Source organism: Marmota monax, unplaced genomic scaffold (assembly GCF_021218885.2).
Source record: "Marmota monax isolate L192 unplaced genomic scaffold, Marmota_monax_Labrador192_F-V1.1 WCK01_AAM20220418_F8-fsc00019, whole genome shotgun sequence".
In the NCBI taxonomy this organism is placed as follows: Eukaryota; Metazoa; Chordata; class Mammalia; order Rodentia; family Sciuridae; genus Marmota; species Marmota monax.
In genome coordinates, this window is record NW_026695242.1 from 8737406 (window position 1) to 8756963 (window position 19558).

Below are 19558 nucleotides of genomic sequence, written 5' to 3' on the forward strand. Positions count from 1 at the left end.
GTCGGCTTGTCCTCAAGAGCCATGGGTGCAGCTTGGGAATGTGGAGTGAGGTACTGACTCCCCTGCCCCCTGCTGCCCCCCTGGGTGGTTCTTGTCTTGGGTGGCAGAGCCTCACTCACCTGTCCCCCTGCATGCCATGAGGATCCAGGGCTTTTGGTGTGCATGGCTGGGGTGTGACCTGTGAGGGGCAGTCACTACCACAGTACCTTTTCTGGGCAGTGAGCCCAGAATGACCCTCCAACCCATCTCAGAAGGCAAGAAAGCTGGGGTCTTACCGTGTCCCCTTTTGGTCCGGGATGGCCCTGGAAGGAGAAGGGAGGAGTGAGTGGCAGCTACACTGTTTGCCAGGTAGACGACCCCCCCACCCCCTCCCCCGACGGCTACCCATCCTCAACATGCTGCTGGCTTCTTTCCTGTCTCATCTGGTCACTCCATCGCTGGCTGGGCCACCCAGTCCACCAGCAAGGTCATTCCCACCTGGCCTTCTCTGGGCCTTACTAGCAACTGCCTGCTCTTCAGAGGCGGGCAGAGGTGGGGCTGGTCTCTGGCTGTGGGGTGTCTGGTCCTGGGGGTGAGTAGACATGACCACCAGGGGTCTCCAGGCAGCACGTGCTTGTTGGCCTGCAGGGCGAGTGGCCGGATTCCCACCTTAAGTTGGGGGGCCTTGGCTGGGGAGGGAGACTGCAATTCTGCGTGAGCTCCTTGCTGGTGCAGGGGCCGGGGCCAGGGCCTGACGGTGGCCGGCCTTTCAGGATTAGACTGTGGACCTGTCCACTCCTCCACCTCCGCTGCCTCTTGCCTTGGTCAGGCCCCTTCCAGGCACTGCAGAGTCCCCACATTCTGGGCGTGGCCAGCGTGGCCACAGGGCCTTGTGCTCTGGGGAAGTCACTGGGGTGGGGGTGCTCATTGGAATAGCCCCTCCTCCCCCTCCACCAGCCACACTTCCAGCCCATAATTTCCAAAATCACCTTCCAAAGAGTCAGGGTCTTGCAGGGGGAGTGAGACCCAGGGTTAGTGAGCTGGACCCTGGTGGGCGGGGAGCAACCCCCAGCCTGAGCGGGCCCACTTACCGGCTTGCCGTCCAGCCCAATGGGACCCTGAAAGCAGAAAAAACAGATGTAAAGACGGAGCACCCCAGGCCTCCTGCCAGGGGCCAGCCCGGTGCCGCGGGTGGGCGTGAAGCCTCTGCTCCTGTCGAGTCGCGGGCCCAGCCCTGCTGACCCCTTGCTGGTTCTGTGACCGTGAGTAAGCCCAGGCCTCCTGTCCCATCCTAAGAGGGGGGCAAGAAGAACAGCACCTTCTCCAAAGGGAATGGGTGCTGCCTGCCAGTGGAACCAAGTGGGTGACTTTGTCACTGATACCAAAGACTTCTTACCCCAAGTAGAGAGTGGACACCAGGCGTGGCTCAGCAGAGGGCCCCAGGAAAAGGGCACTAGCTGCTCCCCTGGTCCTGCCTCTCAGAACCTGCCTCGGGCCCCCTGGGCAGCAGTCAAGGGCACCCACAGGGCCACCCTGGTGGGCCTCCTCTCAGGGTCTCCTGTCCAGGTCCAGGGTCCCGCTGGGGTTTCCAGCTTGCGACTTCCCCTCCTGCCCTACGGCCCCTTTATTTGTGTAGGGGAGCCAAGCCCTGAGCTACTCCCCCGGCCAGTGTCTGGGAAAGGCAGCCGAGGCGGGTCCTAACGGCCAGGGTCTGGAAGGGAAAGGGCAGCGTCGGGCCACCTCAGTGGAGGGGTTTAACCCAGCCGGAGCCCCCGGCCCCCGGCCCCCTCAGCCTCCTCACTCACCGGGAATCCAGGAAAGCCTCGCGTGCCTGGCTGGCCCTGGAAAGAACAGGAGCACATGAGGGTGGGCAGCAGAGGAGGACAGGCCAGCTCCCCCGGGCGCCCATCCCTCGGCGCCCGTGTGGGACACATTCACCGCGTGGGTCCGCTGCAGGGAGGACAGGGCAGAGGACCAGGGAGGTGGGTCTTCAGAGGAAATCCATGAAGGATAGGGACGGGGAGAGGAAGACAGGGCTGGCAGCCTAGGCCTGCTTCCCGGAGGGGGCCCCGGGAGCGCTCCTCACTGCTGTGGATGGGCCAGCAAGATAGCAGGGCCTCCGTCGGTGGTCCCCTCAACTCCCAGATCAAACGCCGCCTCCGCCTGCCCTGCATTTACAGCCATGGCTCGTGGCCACTTATCGGGGATGGCTTGAGTATCAGCAGATGCCCTGACCTCTGGGCTGTGTGTCTCGGGCTACAACAGGTCAGCCTGCTCGCTCTCAGCTCACCCTGGCCCGCAGGCTTCTCCCAGCATCCCCGGGATTGCCCTCCTGGAAATCCCTGCCCGTTTCCCTGGGGGTGCAGAGTGGGCCCAAGGGACAGTCCTGCTCAGTGGTCAGAGCCCAGCGGTCTGTGGTCAAGATGCAGGACAGAAGCAGCACGAGGCTCTGAGGACGCTGGGCTGGAGGCCACCAGAAGGTTGACGATCACCAGAACTAAACATCGGGAATCCCCTCCCGTCCCTTCTCAAGAGCCACCAGGGCTCCTCCTCCTCGTTCCAGGTGGTCCTCGCTCTCTTCCAGATGGACCCTGTCAGTTTCCTCTCCTGCCCCAGGCAGCCCACTCACTTGCCTTTCCCAGAACACACATGTCCTACTCTCCGCTTGGGGTTGCCCTTGGCTTAGATGGTCACAGTCCTTCCCAGGAATGGGCTTTGGAGTGTGGGAGATGGAGTTCTAACCCTGCCCCAACAACCACCGCTGTGTGACTCTGAGCAAGTTGTCCGACCTCCCTGAGCCTTAGTTGCCTGTCTGTAGAACGGAGATGACAGTAGGACCTCAGAGCCACTGAAAGACATTCCAGGATGTTTGGAAATCAAAATGGTAGCTGTGACCGACCAATGTTGGTTGAATTGACCTGAACAGAGAAGGTGCCAGAATAAAGCAAGGTTGCCTTTGAGCACAGCGTGCCTTGGTTTCAGGGAGGTCAGTCCTAGTCAAGTGGTTCCAGAATCAACCCAGAGGAAGACCTCTCTGGATTCCTCTGCTGTGACCCTGAACTGTCCCCCGGCTGCCTGGATCCTCCAGAGTGTCCAGAGACCTCTGCTCCGGGAACACCGAGGCCACCTGGCTGCGTAGGATGGGGACCCTGCCACGTCAGGGTGGGCGTGAGGGTCCAGCAGGGAGCCAGCTGGGGCTCAGGGTGGACTTGTGGCAGGCACCCAGAGGACAAGGGGGAGGCAATGCCACTCGTGTGTCCGAAGGGCCCTCAGCTTCTCTCCTCTCAAGGATAAATGATGCTAAGAATAGCCCTAAGGAGAAACCCCGGAAACCGAGCAATGCCATCCCCGAAGCCTCACAGTGTAAACTATTCCCCACGTAGGAGAGGCCCCAGGAAAGGTCAGGAGGAGGCGCTTCCAAGAAACCTCTTCAAGGCTCCTTCTGGCTAATGTTTACGTGGTCGGGATAATCACACGGTTTACTAATGACAGAGCTGGCCCTGGTAGCAGGACGGAGCTCTCCAGCCCAGGGCCAGGTCCAGGGCTGACCAGGCCTTTTCCAGGGATTTGGGTAGGAATGTGTCTTCGACCAAATGGAAACTGGGACTCCACTTCCCGGAGATGTTGGGCCTGGGAAAGGCACTTAGGGAGATTTGGAACTGAATTTTAATTTATATCTTCTCAATTATATGCTAAACTGAAACATTTATTTCAATTTTTTTTGGGGGGGTACCGGGGACTGAACCCAGTGCTTTGCATATGTTGAGCAATTTCTCTACATTGAGCCACACCCTGAGATCCCCCGCTCTTTTTTTTTCTTTAATTTTTGAGACAGGGTCTCACTAAGTTGCCCAGACTGGACTTGAACTTGGCATCCTCCTGCCTCAGCCTCCCAAGTGGGTGCCACCATGCCAGCCATCTCATTGGCCAGCCCTTTTCAGGTCAGTGAGCTACCTGTTTGTACTCATCACATACATACATTTTTAGGTAGGATCTCGCTATGTTGCCCAGGCTGGCCTTGAACTCCTGGGTTTAAGCCGTCCTCCTGCCTCAGCCTCTTGAGTAGCTGGGATGACTGGTACAAACCACAGCAACCAGGGTTTAATAGTATTTTCTACTGGTGGTTTACCTTTTATCTCTTTTCAAAGCTCTTTGTCAAAAATATTAACTTTTTTTTTTTTTTTGTACTGGGGATTGAACCCAGGGGTGCTTAACCACTGAGCCGCATCCCCAGCCCTTCTTTAGCTTTTACTTTGAGACAGAGTCTCACCAAGTTGCTTAGGGCCTTGATAAGTTACTGAGGCTGGCCTTGAATTTGAGATTCTCCTGCCTCAGCCTCCCCAGCCACTGGGATCACAGCTGTATGCCACCATACCCAGTAAGAATATTAACTCTTTAGTCGTCAGATGTGTTGAAAATACTTTCTAACTTGCTTTTGTATTGGACTTTGCTTATGGCATATTTTCCTCCATGTCCCAAATCATTAATGTTTACTTGTGGCTTCAGGGTTTTAATTTTTTTTTTTTGTACTTGTAGATGGACAGAATGCCTGTATTTTATTTACTGTATATGTGGTGCTGAGGGTTGAACCCAGTGCCTCAAACACGCTAGGCAAGTGCTCTACCGCTGAGCCCCAGCCCCAGCCTGACTCTGGGTTTAATGCCATGTTTTCAAAGGGTCTTCCCCACTTCAGATCTATAAAACATTCACTCGTGCTTTGTCCTCTCATTCTGTGGCTTATGTTTACACCTAAATATTTTACTCATTGGGAATTTGTCCTGATATAATGAGTGGGACAGAGATTCAGCTAAGCAAAACTTTTTCAGTTCACTTTTTCCCGAGCGGACTGCCAGCGGCCCCAGACTGTTTCCTGACCACCTTTCTTCTCTCCCTGCTCTGAAACGAAGCCTCTCACGTACCAAATCCCTGCCTGTGTCCTCCTTCTGGTCTCGCCCTTCTGTCCTCTCCATTTGTTCACTGGGATCGCTCTGCTTTTATGGTATATGTTGATATCTCCTCCTGACCCCCTCTCCCCACTTCCCAGAGGGTTCCTGACATTCTTACAAGCTATTTTTTTCTGAATGAATCTCAATATTTTACTGGACGCCCCACCCCATAAAAAGTTCACGGGGACAAGGAGTGCATTAAATGGTAGATGATAGATTTGCTGGCAGAGGAGTCTGTGCATTAGCGTCGTCATCTCCTTCCACACAAGGAGGAGGGAAAGCGGCTTTCCCCAGGTCTCTGCACTCTCCCCCCTGATTCAAGGCTGGGGCAGAAAGGGAGTTCAGGGGGGCGGACCCTCTGCTAATGCTCCTGGTCTTTCTCCCACCTGCAACTTGTGTGGGGCGAAGCAACCCAGATGGAAAGTTCTGTCTGGCAAGAGTCTACTGGGGGGTCCCCTTCCTCTCCTATTTGATGCCCCAAAGAGGGTCAGTCCTGTATCTGCCTGGGGCTTGCCTCCAAGTCGGAGCCAATGACCACCTCATGGAGCCTGGGAACCATTGGATCCCCAATGGGGCTGGTGGGCGGGAGAGGAGCACCTGCATGCCTGGCCTTTGCCGAGGCCTGTGGAGAGAATCTCCCACGGTGGCCAATTTGAGCTATCAATGGGAGGTCGCCAAACCCCACTGGCAGGAGGTACACAAATGGAGGAGGGGCTCTGGCACAGCACCCAGCACCCCGAGCCTCCCGCAGCCAGTGCCCAGTTCCCACCCCCAGCATCCTGAGGACACCCCAGACTCATCTGCTCCAGGGAACCTCACCCGCCCCCCCGCCCCCGCCCCACAAGCCCTGCTCCTGGGAAGGAAGCACATGGCCGGATGCCGCCTCTCAGGTCAGCAGCGTGAGCCCCAGGTGCCTGCTTCTCCTCAAGTCTCCTTGATCATCACAACACTCATCAAGTCCACCTCTGAAATGTCCCTTTGGTCCACCCCTCCCAGGGCCACTGGCTCGGCTCCAGGCCAGGCGTTGGTGACTGTGGCGCCTTCCAGTCCCCAGACGCAGCCTCTGAACAGCTTCCTCCGGATCAGGGAGGAGCAGGGAGGGCCTGGAACTGCACATCGGATCGTGTCCCTAGTCGGCGTCCCCCAAGCCGAGGGCTCCCCACCACCCTTGGGACAAAGCTCTAGCTCCTGAACGTTGTGTGGGGCTCCTTGTGAGGAGGCCCTGCTGGCCTCGCCCCTGGGGTGTCCCCCGAAGGCCTTCTCTCTCCTCAGGCTCCGGGTGCTTCTCCAGGTCGAGGCTCGGCACCCTCCCCCGCCTCCCCACCTGGGCAGCCTGTGAAGTCCTGGAGTCAGGTGAGTTCCCTGTCCTTCCAGAAGCCTTCCTTGTCCCCCCAGGCCAGGCCCAGTGCTCCCTCCATGTGCCCCCTGTTCCCTGACTGAGGGCCTGGAGGGGCACGTCCCCTGGCACCTAGATCCTAACAGAGCAGCTCAGCTCGGGGACGCAGGGCAGCTCCCTGTGGACAAGAGAAGTTCAGGTTTCCCCTCTGCGGGGCTCGGGAGCCCTGTAAGATGGGGGTGTCCCCTAACCTGGCGGATGACCTGCCCGGCAGCTCAGGGTCCGGCCCCATTGTCACGGACTCTCAGGAGCCCACATGCCCAGGCACTGCCCCGGCCACTTGCCTGACTGGAATGAGAATGACCCGTCCATGAAGGGCTCGGCTGGCCCCCCTTTGCTTAGACCGTTTATCAAGTTCCAGGAGAGCAGGCAGGTGGCCCCGAGGGCGGTGAGGCTGCTTCTGATCAGCAGCATTCATTCTGGGCCCTTCCTGGCTGAGCGGAGAGCCACATGTTCCCATCACTCCCAGCTGCCACCTTGGACTTGCCCCTTGACCTCTGTCCTAATGACAAGCAGACCCTTTGCCTCCCCTTCCCCACTCTCCCCAGCCCAGGGCAGAGTAGGAGCTAGGAGGGCGGCCCCTGGACTAGGGTGGCCAAGCCATCCTGGTGACGGTCACCCACATGGGCCAGAGTTGAAGGACCCTGGGCTTGGCCAGGACTCCTGGGGCCAGAAAACCTTTCCCAGCGCCAACTTGGGTGCCCATAGAAACAACGGTTTCTCCTGAAGGTGAAGGTCCTGTATGTACATTAGCGCCTCAAGACAGAAGGGGCACTTGGGGGAAGTGCAGCTTAGAGTGAGGCCGGCCTGGCCAGACCTGGCTCCAGCCCTCGCAGCCGGGCACGCCTGGGTGAGTGTGAGCTGCTTCCTTCTGGAAACTGGGCTGGTGGGGCTGTTGTGCCAGAGGCCTGAAGGAGAACCAGTGTGTGACTGGTGCCCAGGAGATGGACGTCACCACTGTCATCCTAGCAGAAGGTGCTCCTCACCATGGATTCAACCCCAGCGTGGTGGTTTATTCCCCAGGGGCCTCCTGCATGCTGGGCCCAGCTACAGACAGCACAGGGCACGTGCTGCAGAAGGGCAGCCTCTGAAGAGACTTTAAGGGAGCCTGTCAGGGTTTGCTGAATGGGCATCAGAGGATCTACCTAAGCCATGCAGCAGAACCGGTGTGGTCACCATGGGAAGTAGGCAGGGTGGGCCTGTTCTGTGTTATTCCCCGTCCCACCATCAGGCCCACCCCAGGCTCCATCTCCATGCCAGAACCAGGGGACTGTCTTTCTCTGTGACCCTCCTATCACACAGCTGGGCTCCGGGCATCTGCACTGTGGCTCTCCCAGGACATAAGGAGGCACATCAGAGCAGCAGCCACGTGAGCCAGGAGTGACGGTGACACGGCCGTCTGACCAGGCCATTACAATAGCAGGTTTAATGCACTCACTTAGGAGTCACACTGCCATGGCTGGCTGATCACTCCCAGTGTGGCCACTGTCTAGCCGTGTGACTTTATGTAAGCCACTCAACCTCTCTGTGCCCTGGTTTTCTCATGTGTAAAGTGGAGGTCAAAACAGTTCTTACCTCTTGAGGTTCTCCTGGGAGGATTAAGTGAGTTAATAGGTGTGGAAGTCTCAGGATACTAACTGCCGCAGACTAGTGTCAGTCCTCACCATTATTGTGCAGGCGGAGTCCAGAAGAAAGCTTGTTGATAAGGACAAGTCTCCTCATTCAGGTCTATTCAAATGCTGCTCCGGCCCAGGACCCTGCTCATCCTTCTGCTCCTTCCTCTTCCCCTCAGCAGCTCTGACTGGCTCTGCCTCTCAGCCCCCAGACTTAGCATGTCTCATCCTGGGTCTTCAAGCTCCTAGCAGCCTCCTACCTTGGAGGCAACCTGGCGACTTGTTTCCTGACCCTTCTCCCCCACCCGAGGTGGGAGGCTCCTGCTCTGCTCTTTGTTGAAGGCAGGACCATGGGCGGGCTGGGCTTCACCCTCTTTTGGTTGTTCCTGACCCCCTCTCTGCGCGCGGGAGGTCAGGAAGACAGCGCGTGTGACCCGAGTCTGCTGCTGCCTGAAAGCCTGGGAACCAAGCCCCTTCCCTTCCCTGGGCCTCACTGTCCCCTTTTGAGAGGACTGTTCTAAACACATCTGGGGACCCGTAACCCCACGACATCCGTGAGAAGTTGGTGTTTTTCTCGCAGCCCCGTGGGTGGGTGCTCTTGGAACGCTATCTGCCGGCTCCGTCGCCCACGTGCCTGTCACAGTCCCCAAGGAAGCACGTCCCAGGGAAGCCACGCTGGTTTTCCCAAGCTCTGCAGAGTCACGGCTAAGGGACATGCAGGAGCCAGCGCTGCTGTGGAAAGGCGCCTTGGAGGGCGAGTGGTGGGCGAGGGCCCACCAAGACCAGGAGCGCCAGCTGGTCCACGACCTTGAACTTGGCTTTTGGAAACACAGCAGTCTCGTTCCCCGGAGGCTGGGGCTGCACCCAGGGAGCTGCACTTTCCCTTCTGCTTGTAAACAGAGGGGCCGCCTCACAGCTGCCGGGGGCTTGTGGCTAAAGGCCCAGCCTCCCAGCCCTCTCCGAGGCTGTCGTTGAGGTACATTTAGTGAGGTCACTTTCTTTAACATCAACAGCAGTTCTGTGGCCGGCAGGACTGACCGCATCACATGTGGTTGACGCGCCCAGGGACACGGCCAAGCCTCGCCTTCCCCTGGCCCCCCTCCAAGCCCTTTCCACTAACCCTCTCCATCCTCCATGCCCCCCAAAGAGCGACAACTTACAGGGGGGCCGCGGGGACCGATGATGGACATCCCGGAGTCTCCAGGGGCACCCTGTGGGGAAGGAGGAAGGCAGAGGGAGCGTGGGGCGGGGGCAGAGGAGACTAAACGGGGTGCTGGCAGGTGGGGCGGGGGGGAACCCCACGGGCCAGAAGGAGGCCAGGGTGTAGAGGACAAGGGAATGGGTGAGGGAGGCCAGAGTGTCGAGAACAGGGAATCGGGGAGCACAAAGCGGGTGAGCGGAATGTCCCGGATGAGTTGAGAAGAGCAGCAGGAAGCAGCGGAAAAGCCATGTGGGCAAGAACGTGAGGTGTCGGGGACAGAGGGAGGGGACAGACAGTGACAGGGAAGGGGCAGGCTCAGCCAAGGCTGTCCAGGCCCCCAGGCTTCACCAGGTTCCAGAGCCCCCAGGTCTTCCTCCCTGTCCGTCCCCAAACACCTGTCTGGCTGCAGACCTTGCAACTGGTGGACGGAGACCGCCCCTGAGCGTGGGTTTGTGGGACGGGGGTTGGGGACACAGACACAGAGCTTGGGCCCACAGCCTGGGACTGACAGGTGGAGGTGGCCTGGAGTTTCTAGGTCTGGTTGGAGGCCACCCCGGGGCGTGAAGGCTGGGACACAACCTTTAGCCCTGCGGGACGGAGGGTGCTGGGTTAGGAGCGCCAAGCGCTGACACGGGTGGCTGAGCCTGAGGGGCGATGCTGAGGGCACGGGCAGCTCTTCAGGGGAGGGGCAGAAATGCTTTTTGTCCAATGTCACGCCTCCCAAACAGTGAGGGTGACTTCAGATTCCGAGGTGTTTTTGCCATGACAATGACACTGTGAATTTTTTAGGACGTAGTGGTGCACAGTCGTAAAAGCCAGGGTGCTTGGGTTTGAAGGCCCCCTCTGCTCCTGACCCCAGCTGGGTGACCTGGGGTGAGCTGGTTTGCAGCAGGAGTGACAGCACCGTCCCACTGGGTGCAGGTGAAAACGTCACAGCCTGATGCTGCAGAGTACTCAGCACATCCGGGCCTGGGCCTTTCTCCTGGGGGTTCCACCCCTGGCCGGGGTGCGACCCACAGTCTCCTGCCTTTGGAGGACTGCACGGCCTGGGGGCGGGCATGCTGGGTTCCTCTCCAGCTCTGACACCTTCCAGCTGGGTGATTTGGGTGTGTGACTTTGCCTCCCTGTCCCCAGGAACACAGGAATATGAAACTTCCCTGGAAGGGTTACGTCAGTGACAAACATACTTAAAACAGGGCCTGACAGGACTCATGCTGCATACGCCGATGCTGCTGTTATTATTATTGCCATTGTTGTTATTTTGGGAGACTCTGCTGGGGAAATACTTCCTGTGCCATCCTGGGAGTGCTGAGCTAGGCGCCTGGAGGTTTGGCTTCTAGATCCTGCTCCTCACTACTGCTGTGGGACCTTGGGCAGTCCCCGCCCTTCTCTGGGCTTCAGTGTCCTCCTGTCACGTGAGCTGCTTCGATAGCTTGTGTTCTGAAGTCTCTCAAGAGCTCACCAGGGCCGAGCTGCTGGGCTCTGATTTCCCAGGGGCTCCTCTCTAGGTTCTGGGGCCCCCTGGGCATTTCCAGCCACTCAACAGCAATGAGCTGGCCTCCTTGCCTAGGGGAAGGGTGACAGCCTGGCAGGGATCCAGAGCTATGAGGCCCCATGAAGTCACGAAGGCAGGGCTGGGGAGACCCACTCCTCCAGGAGGGCTGGGGGGCGGCCCAGGAATCCCAAGGCTCAGGCTTGAGGGTGTGGAAGCTGTCGGGAAGCTGGCAGTAGGGACAGGCCTGTCGCACGCTCTGCCCGCACGGGCGTGGCAGGGGAGGCTGGGATGGGGGTGCTGCGGGGGACTCCTTCCCCACCACCAAGAGTCTTGCTGAAACCAGAAGGGTGGGTGGGGCGGACGGGGAAAGTGTGGACTCACCTTCTCGCCCGGTTGGCCCTTCACTCCCTGGGACAGCCACAGGTGACACAGGATGCAGGGAAGAGGGGGAGGGAGAGAAAAAGCAAGAGGGTGAGAGACAGGCACCGACCAAGAATGCATGTCCACAGCACAGCAAGCAAATGGAGGAAATCACCGTGAAATAGAAAACAGCAAAACACAGACGCTGACACGCGACAGGTCCCCCGGCCAAGAAGCAACGCATGTGGAAGCTCGGCCTCACCCTGCTCCAGGCCTGGCCGGCTGCTCCAACCACCCGGGAACAGTGGCTGGGGCTGCAGGAGGCCCTCTCCAGGGATGTGCATGTGTGTGTGTGTGTGTGTGTGTGTGTGTGCGCACCCATGAGAGAGAGAGAGAGAGAGAGAGAGAGAGAGAGAACTCAAGACCCATGTAGGTCAGTAGGTGTGTCCAAGAAGCCATGACCCAGCTGGCTAAGTCCGTGGGAGGGGGAGGTGAGGCTGTGGTGGAGCTTTGAAGGCCCCGCTGGGGACCAAGTACAAAGCTCTGCCAGGCTAGACAAGCCCAGAGCCGTTAGGGTTGCCCAGGCCAGGTGTGGGGGGAGGCAGAGGGACATGGGTGGATGCACATATCTGCACACCTGGAGGGCAGGTCAGCATGCAGAGAAAACTGGGTGGTGGGCCAAGGGTCTCCTGGAACATGGTGCCCAGTGGATGGCTAGTCCCATCCGCCCTCCTCCCAGTGAGCCAATGGTGCCCCCTCTGGTGACACATGGTAATGACCCAGGAATTTCACAAGCTGTCCTTATCAGGAGGCTCCTGCCAGGACCCCTAGCCGGAAGCCAAATGGGCCCATTGCCACATTTAAAATAGCACAGGCAGTGTGAAGCCCCAAAGTGTCTTGAAAGTAGCCTTGGCCAGAAGGAAGTGGGAGACCTCCTGTGGCTCCCCACCTCTCCCCACTGCTGTGGGTCAAGATAAACTCAGAGGGGCACTTCCTGGGGGGAGGGTGGGCAGATGGCAACAGGGCCCAAGGAGGAGGGCAGGAAGGGTGGGGGCAGGAGGCAGGGGGTGCCACTTTGTGTTTTGCAGCCTCCCCTCCAGGCCAGCCCCTGCCCATGGGGAGAGCCCCTACCCAGCAAGCCCAGGAGAGGATGCAGGACTGTTCCCTGCTCTGTTCAGGGCCCAGGGGCTGCTTGGGTGTTCTGGTGTGGACTAAGTGGGAGAGCTTCGAGGGGGCCCAGGGCTACCAACGCCCATTCCTTGACAGACAGGCTTGGGGGGGGCCCTGGGGAACTCAAAGCTTTGTGGCACAGAACACTTGTCTCTGGAATGTCTCAGGCCTTGGGGGCTTTGGCCCCAGGATCAGACCCTCCAGAGAGCTGTGGTATGGAGAGCTGTGATACTGTGGGTGCATTGCCAGGGTCAGGAGCACAAGTTTGGAGTCTGGCTGTCCGGGTTCAAGTCCCTGCTAGGCCACTTCCTGACTGTGTGACCTTGAGAAAGACATTGTACTTCTAGGCCTCAGTTTTCTCGTCTGAAAAACGGGGATGGAAATGATGGCTACCTCCTGCAGTTCTCGTGAGGACTGAGTGAGCTCATAATGCGTGTGAAGCCCTGGCACAGTGCCCAGCATGGAGTCAGCGCTGGCAGGGGCTAGCTGGGCCGTCTCCCATGCTCACACCAGGCATGCAAATCCACACAAGGATGCCACAGCCATGCCCCAGGCCATCCCAGCCCAGGAGGTGAGGTTCAGAGGCCAAGCCAGGAACGGCATGGGAGGGAGGGGGATGGTGGGGGAGGGGAGGTGCCTGGGGAGCCAGGCTGGAGGTGGAGGCCAGGGCTGGGGGAAGTCAGGGATCAGGGGGGCGCCGCCTTGGCCATGTCCTGGACCAGGCCGTGTGACGGTGAGGCTGGTACGTGGCCACTGCTTCCTCGGGCTGCAGCCTTTCTGGCCCCCTGGAGACCAGCATGGAGAGGCTGCCAGGAAAAACCCGGGTGCCAAGACCTCGGGGTCTGGTGCCAGCCTTTCCATTTCTGGACAACACTCTCCCTTTTATCCATTCTCATCTCCTTTTCTGTCTTCATTTCTCAGCGGGAGACATTAAGTATTTTCACGCCCTAGCGAGGACCTGGAGGCACCGCCTGGCAGCAGGCCCTGGCTTCCCTGTCTTCGAGTCTCCATCTCCACAAGACCCCGCTGGACACTGTGGGCCTACGGGGGGGGGGGGGGGCAGGAACAGCTGTAAACCTGACGGGGAGCTGCCAGCCTCGAGGCCTCCCAATGCAGAGGCTGGGCCTCACCCTATCACCCAGGAGGTGATCCGCAAAAAGCTTTGTTGGTGCAAATTTTTTTGGATTTTTTTCTCTTGCTGTGTCAGCTTTTTGTGGGGCCCAGGTTATCCAAAGGGGACATATTCCAAGACCCCCAGTGGACACTGGGAACTTTAGATTGTAACGGGCCCTGTATATACAGTTTTTTTTTAAATACATGCATACATATACATACATACCTATGATAAAGTTTAACTTATGAATTAGGCACAGTAAAATATTAACAATAAATAGAATAAAATAGAAAAATTACAACAAAAAATATATTTTTTAAAGTTATGTAAATGTGGTCTCTCAAAATATATTCTTCTTCTTATTATTTTAATACTGAGAATTGAACCCAGAGGTGCTTTACCACTGAGCTACATTCTCCAGTCCTTTTTATTTTTTAATATTTTTATTTTTTTGTGGGTACTGGGGATTGAACTCAGGGGCATTACCACTGAGCCACATCTCCAGCCCTATTTTGTATTTTATTTAGAGACAGGGTCTCACTGTGCTGCTCAGTACCTCACTTTTGCTGAGGCTGGCTTTAAATTTGTGATCCCCCTGCCTTAGCCTCCCGAGCTGCTGGGATTACAGGCGTGCGCCACTACGCCCAGCCCTTTTTATTTCTTTTATTTTGAGACAAGGTCTCACTGAGTCACCCAGGCCAGTCTCAAACTTGCAATTCTCCTGCCTCAGCCTGCCAAATTATTGGGATTACAGGCCTATGCCATCATGCCTGGCTTCAAAATACCTTATTATGCAGAGCAATATTTCTGGACCACGGTTGACCACAGAGACTGTGGATGAGGGTGAACTTCTGCAAAACCCTATTTTGAGGTCTGAAGACTGGAATACAATTTCTTCCCTTCTCTTTCCCTGTCCCTCCCTGAAGGTTCCCCTTTCTCTGGGCTTGGGGTGGGCAGCATCTTGCCATGGTTGGAGGACAGGCCAGCATGGAGAAGCAAGCAATGGCCCCCCCGAGCAGGTTCAAATGGGCCAACTCACCACACGTCCAGGCATCCCAATGGCACCTTTGTCCCCCTAATGAAGGAGGCATAAATAATCAGTTGGGGCTGGGACCCACCAGGGTGACCCACAGGCTAGCTGTGCACCTGGTTTGGGGTACAGCCTGCCTGGATGGCACGGGCAGCTCCCATGCGTGACATAGATGGTGAACCACTTTCCTAGGTCTGTGAGCCAGAGTGAGGAGCAGCGCCATGCTCCGCCACTCCTCCCAGTCCCTCTGCCCATGGATGGAGTCCTCCCCCTGCCTCCCCACGGCCACCTCCAGCACAGGCAGGAGAGACGTGAGCCCTGTGGATTCAGCCGCATCACGAGCTTCAGATGCGCAGAGGGAGCTGCTTTGCTTCGGAGCCAGGGGTTACATCTTCTTGCTCTGGAAATCTGCTTATTAAGTTTTGTTTCTCTCTCTTTGGGTAGAAAATATTTTTTTGCCATCATGTGCATGCAGACATCATAAAGTCGGGGTGGGGCCTGGAAGGATGGGGAGTAATGAGGTGTAGAAAATAGGATCACGTTTATCTGGCCGGTGGGCAGGAGAGAGCTGTGTTCCGGAATGTGCAGGTGTGTTCTGGGGTGACGGTGCATCTGCTGACCCCACGGAAGCAAAATGTCCCCAGGGACCATTGGCATCCCAAGGCATACGTGACACACACCAGAGAATAGCAGTCAGCGGTGGAATTAGGCTCCTGATGACAGGATGTCTTCAAGACCAGCGGTGTTCTACATTTGCTCAAGAATGCCGAGGTAGCAGTGCAAGTCATGAGCACCGACTGTTTCCTTAACCTCCCTTGGCATCAGTGGGTTGAATGGAGATTACAAGAGTCTGTTTCTGGTGGGTTGCTGGGAGGATCCCAGAGGCAACATCTCTGAGAAGCTTCCGCCTGACGCCTGGCACTTGGTCAGTGCTGGACAAATCGCATCTGCTAGTGTTCAGCCCAGCACGGCCGTGGGCAAGGGGGTTGGGCTTCACACCTTTTTCTTTCCACAGTGGCGCCAGCATCAGCAAATCTTCACGTGGGTCACTCCCAGGTCCCTTCATGTGGCAGCACAAACAGGGCTTGACCCATGGATGTGTGATCTGCTCGTCCTGCTGAGATGGCCAGGCCAGAGCTGGCAGTTGGCTGTGACATCCCCATGGTCCACTTGCTTTGGGGCTTTGGATGATCTTTCAGGATGTGTGTTTTGGATTCTTTTTTTAAAACTAATGTTCTTTGCAGTCCTGGCCATAAAACGCTCAGGTTGGGGACCGGCATGGAAGGGCCAGAGCCGGGGAGTGGTGCAGCAGGCCCTGCTCTGGGTGGATCGCCCCTAAATGCTTTTTAAAGGTGGATGTTTTAAGAAAAAAAAAAAAAGCCTGCCCACGCTCCCCTCGGTCATCTGATTTTTCCCCTCCTTGGATTTCACAGGACCGATTCACCGTCCTCTGCAGCTCCGTGGCTCTTCCTTACAGGGAGAATTTCTGTTTTCAAGGCTAAACATTCTTCCACATGCATTTCATTAAGAAAGCCAGTGCTGGGCATGGATTCTAGAAGCTGTTGGATTAGTCAAATGGCCGAAGTCTAATTTATGTCTAAAGGGGGAGTAGGAGGGACACACAGAACAGTGTGGAACCCAGTAGATGTGGCAGAGGGACAGGGCAGACAGGAGCTGTCCCAGGTCCCCCTCCGCGCCCCACCTCAGCTCTCTGGCTGGCTACAACATCTTGCCTGAGCCCCGCCCCAGCCAAGGGCCCCGCAGTGTCTGTTCCCAGGACTCCTCTCCCCTATCCAGGCTTGACTCCATAGCCATGACTAGACGACTTTTAAGGTGGGTCTCAAATGTTGAGCACGGACCACAGGGAACAGCGGTATGGAATGGGATGTGATAATGTGCGCCTCAACCAGTCCACCACTGAAGTGTGGGTGGGTGGACAATGTATTTGACCTCTCCAAGTCTCAATTTCCTCACCCCTAAAATGGGCACAATCATACCCATTGTGCTGAGCTGTTGAACAAGTCAAGTCTGAAGAATGATTAGCATAGGGGGCACCTATTAAAGTTTCAGTAGGAAGTGGCTATTAGTATTATTTCTGCTTTTGTCTCAAAGTTCCCATGATTCCTTGGCATAGCCTCTCTAGAATTCAGAAATAAAAACAGGGGGAAAACCAAGTTTTTGAGTTTGCTCTTTTACCAGAGGCATGGGTGAAGGAGGGAACAGTAGTAGTTGGTGTCAACTAGTGAGCAGGGGGTCCTAGTGCACCAGGAGCTCACCAGCCCTCTCAGCCCTCATTACGGGACCCTCCGTAGACATGAATTCCAGCATCAGGAGGGTCTGCTGCCGTGATCCACCTGCCTGATGCCCCAGGAGGGACACCCAAGCCCCAGCAGCAGCTGCAGGCTCCAGATTTTATCCAGGCTCCAAGGTGGCGGGGCTGGGAGTGGCAGATAGGAGAGTCCAGAGGGGCCTCTCACTCAGAGACACCGGAGGGGAGCCAGCTGCCCAGCGTGGCCAGCCTCAGACGGAGAGAGGGCTGGCCCAGGCTCAGCTCAGTGGTGGAGCACGAGGTCCTGGCTCCGGCCCCGCAAAGTCAACACAGAGGTATAATAAAGGATGCGTTACTTACTGGGAGCCCGGGTCTTCCGGTGGGGCCCTGAAATAAAGGAGTGGAGAGAGAGGTTGGTGTGGGTCAGGGAGTGGGAACAGCGGCGACCAGGCAGCGCTGCCGTGGCCAGCGACACCACCCGGCAGTCGCCTGCGCCGAGCTGTTCTCTTATGAACAGGGAGGCCTTGGTGGGCAGGCTTCCTTTCAGCTCTTACATTCAGAAAACCAGGTGGCCAGGGGCTCCGGCGTGCCAGGCCCAGGGGTGGGAACAGGGAACAGGGAGACAAGAAATAAAAACAGTGGGAAAGTCGTCACGACTGAGGACCATTAGGATTGTGGGTCCCACAAGCGCGTCCGCTCTCTGAGCCCCTCTGCCTCGCTCGGGGCAACCTCCGCTGCACCACGCATGGGTGCTGGCCTTGGTCCAGGAGGAGGTGGGGGTGGGCATTGGGGATTGGTCTTCCCTGCCCACCAAGCAGGGGAGCACCTATCACCCACTGGGAAGCCATGGGCTGGAGGACTGTCACCTCTCAGCCCATGGCTCGTGGTCATGGAGGTGCAGGGGGAGCACCCCCAGAGGATCCTGGGAAGCAGTGGTTCTTCCTGTGACGACTCTGACCAGAGTCAATCATCCATGGCACGGCAGGTCAGTGTCAGGTGGGAGGTGGGGGGCTGGCCCTTGGCACATGGGGGCCTCGGAGGCTCCGGCCACCTTTGTTCACCGACCACAGCTCTGTTTCTGGAACACGTTATTCACAACCCTAGCAGTTCCGCCTGGCACAACTGTGGGCACAGGAGAAGACTCCACAAAATGGATCAGAAATGCTATGGAAAAGGGAACAGTCATGAACCTCACCATCCGTCACAGTGGTTCCCTTCACAGCCATGTGCAGAGGGAGCAATTTAAGAACCAGTCAAAACCAAGAAAGCCTGTTCACCTTGGGGTGCCAACTCCCCGATGCATCCAAGAGGGTGGCTGAGAAGCTGTCCTGCTGGCTGCCTCCTGGGGCACCCGGGAGCACCTTGCCAGGACTGGGGAGACTCCTGGGGCTCATGGGCAGCTGGCCCCCCACCCTGGTATGGCGGGGCTCTGGGGTGCAGGACAGGTGGAGGCATCTCCGTAAGACAGATGGGTAAGGAGCAGGTGCTCAGCCTACCCGAGCTCAAATCTTGGCTCTGCCACTCACTGGTGGAGTGACCTTAAGCAAGCAAGGGACCTTAAACAGTCTGGTTTCATTGTGTTTCTGTTTCCTTGAAAATGGAAGAGCACTCGTTACTTATCTTTTGGGATTAAATGAGATGTTGTATGTGGAGCGCTGAGCTTGGGGCTGGCAGTGAGCAAGCACAGAGGACACCGGGCTGTTACCACTGGGGTAGGAGGGAAGGGGACAGGTGGGGGAGGGGCATGGTGCTGGCCTGGGTTCCTCTGGGTACAGTGTCTCTCCTTCCAGATACGCTGCTCTTCCCAGAGACCTAAGGCAGAACGGGGGCGGGTCCGGGTGTCTCTGAGTAACTGCAGAGGTAAACGCAGGCAGCAGCAGGGGTTCTGTCTCCTGTCCCTTAGCGATGGTGCAGTGACTCTCAATGACGGGGAGATGTTGGGTAAGGGGGCAGGACTCACCCCATCCCTCTGCTCTGCGAGGCTTTGCCCCCAGTGCTCCTGGCCTGGGGGAGCCGTTCCTGTTTCTTACAGGAATGGGCCTGAGGAGGCTTGAGCTCCTGGTCATTTGTGAATGAACGAACCTGGTGGCCCAGCCTCCAGTTGTCCAGACCCCAGGAAAGACAGCACGGGCCCCTCCTCACACCACATCAAGGAGCCCAGGCCCTTCCCTTCTAACCAGCCCCTCCCCTAACACCACCCAGTGGGACAGGAGGTGGGGCGGTGACATCCTGCCCCAGGGAACGGACAGGCCTGTGGGGGTCCCAACCTCACGCAAAGGGTCTAATGAGGAACAGATGGATGCTTCCGTCACAGCCCCTTGTATGTACAACCGGGTCATCCAGGTGGCGGGACCCTCATGAGAACACACAGGGGGTCTCATCTCAGGCCCAGGACCAGGAAAAGCTGTGCTTCCCAAACCACAGGCACATCCCTACTTCACTGTCCCCCAAGTCTCCCCCAAACCGCCCTCCTCTTTGCTCTGACCACCAGGGAGCTCAAAACCAAGTCTTCCTGCCTCTGCTCTCCGTTTGCTTGACTAAGTTACAAACCTCCTCCTCAGAATGAGGGAGGATAGAAACAAATGAAATAATAAATTAATAAAAATTCACAGAATAACAATCTTCTCCTTAAAAATTAAAGACCTTTGGGGGAATCATCTAAGGAAGTTCTGAGTCTAGGACCAAATGAATTAACATTCTCTAAATGGAAGAAAATATATACATGTATGTAATGTTCATGTAAATATATACGCCCCCCAATAGTCAGAAACCATGACAATTCCCATTTTATAGATGGAGAAACTAAGGCACAGAGATATTAAATAACTTGTCAAGTCAGAGCGAGGAGTGGCAGTGACAGAATTGGAGAGTGGGCTCCAGAGCTGTGCTCCTAGTCACTGGGCCACACAGCCCGCATGCCGACCTGAGAGCACCTCACACGCAGAGAGTGACAGCTCGAGTTTCGGCAAGGGTCATGCTCACCTT

At 57.1% G+C, this 19558-nt stretch overlaps 1 protein-coding gene across 6 annotated transcripts in view; it reads right to left on the bottom strand.

The window, feature by feature from the left end:
• The window catches only part of Col13a1 (collagen type XIII alpha 1 chain), a 145963-nt gene that overhangs the window by 62476 nt on the left and 63929 nt on the right, over nt 1-19558 (bottom strand). For 5 of the 6 annotated variants that reach the window (XM_046419654.2, XM_046419651.2, XM_046419653.2 and 2 more), the window contains exons 4-10: nt 16934-16960; nt 14314-14349; nt 11012-11038; nt 9095-9145; nt 1785-1820; nt 1071-1097; nt 276-302 (exon numbers count right to left, since the gene is read on the bottom strand). In XM_046419654.2, coding sequence (XP_046275610.1) covers nt 276-302; nt 1071-1097; nt 1785-1820; nt 9095-9145; nt 11012-11038; nt 14314-14349; nt 16934-16960 — 231 coding nt within the window. The remainder of the gene's footprint in view (nt 1-275; nt 303-1070; nt 1098-1784; nt 1821-9094; nt 9146-11011; nt 11039-14313; nt 14350-16933; nt 16961-19558) is intronic. The other variant, XM_046419650.2, reaches the window with a different exon arrangement.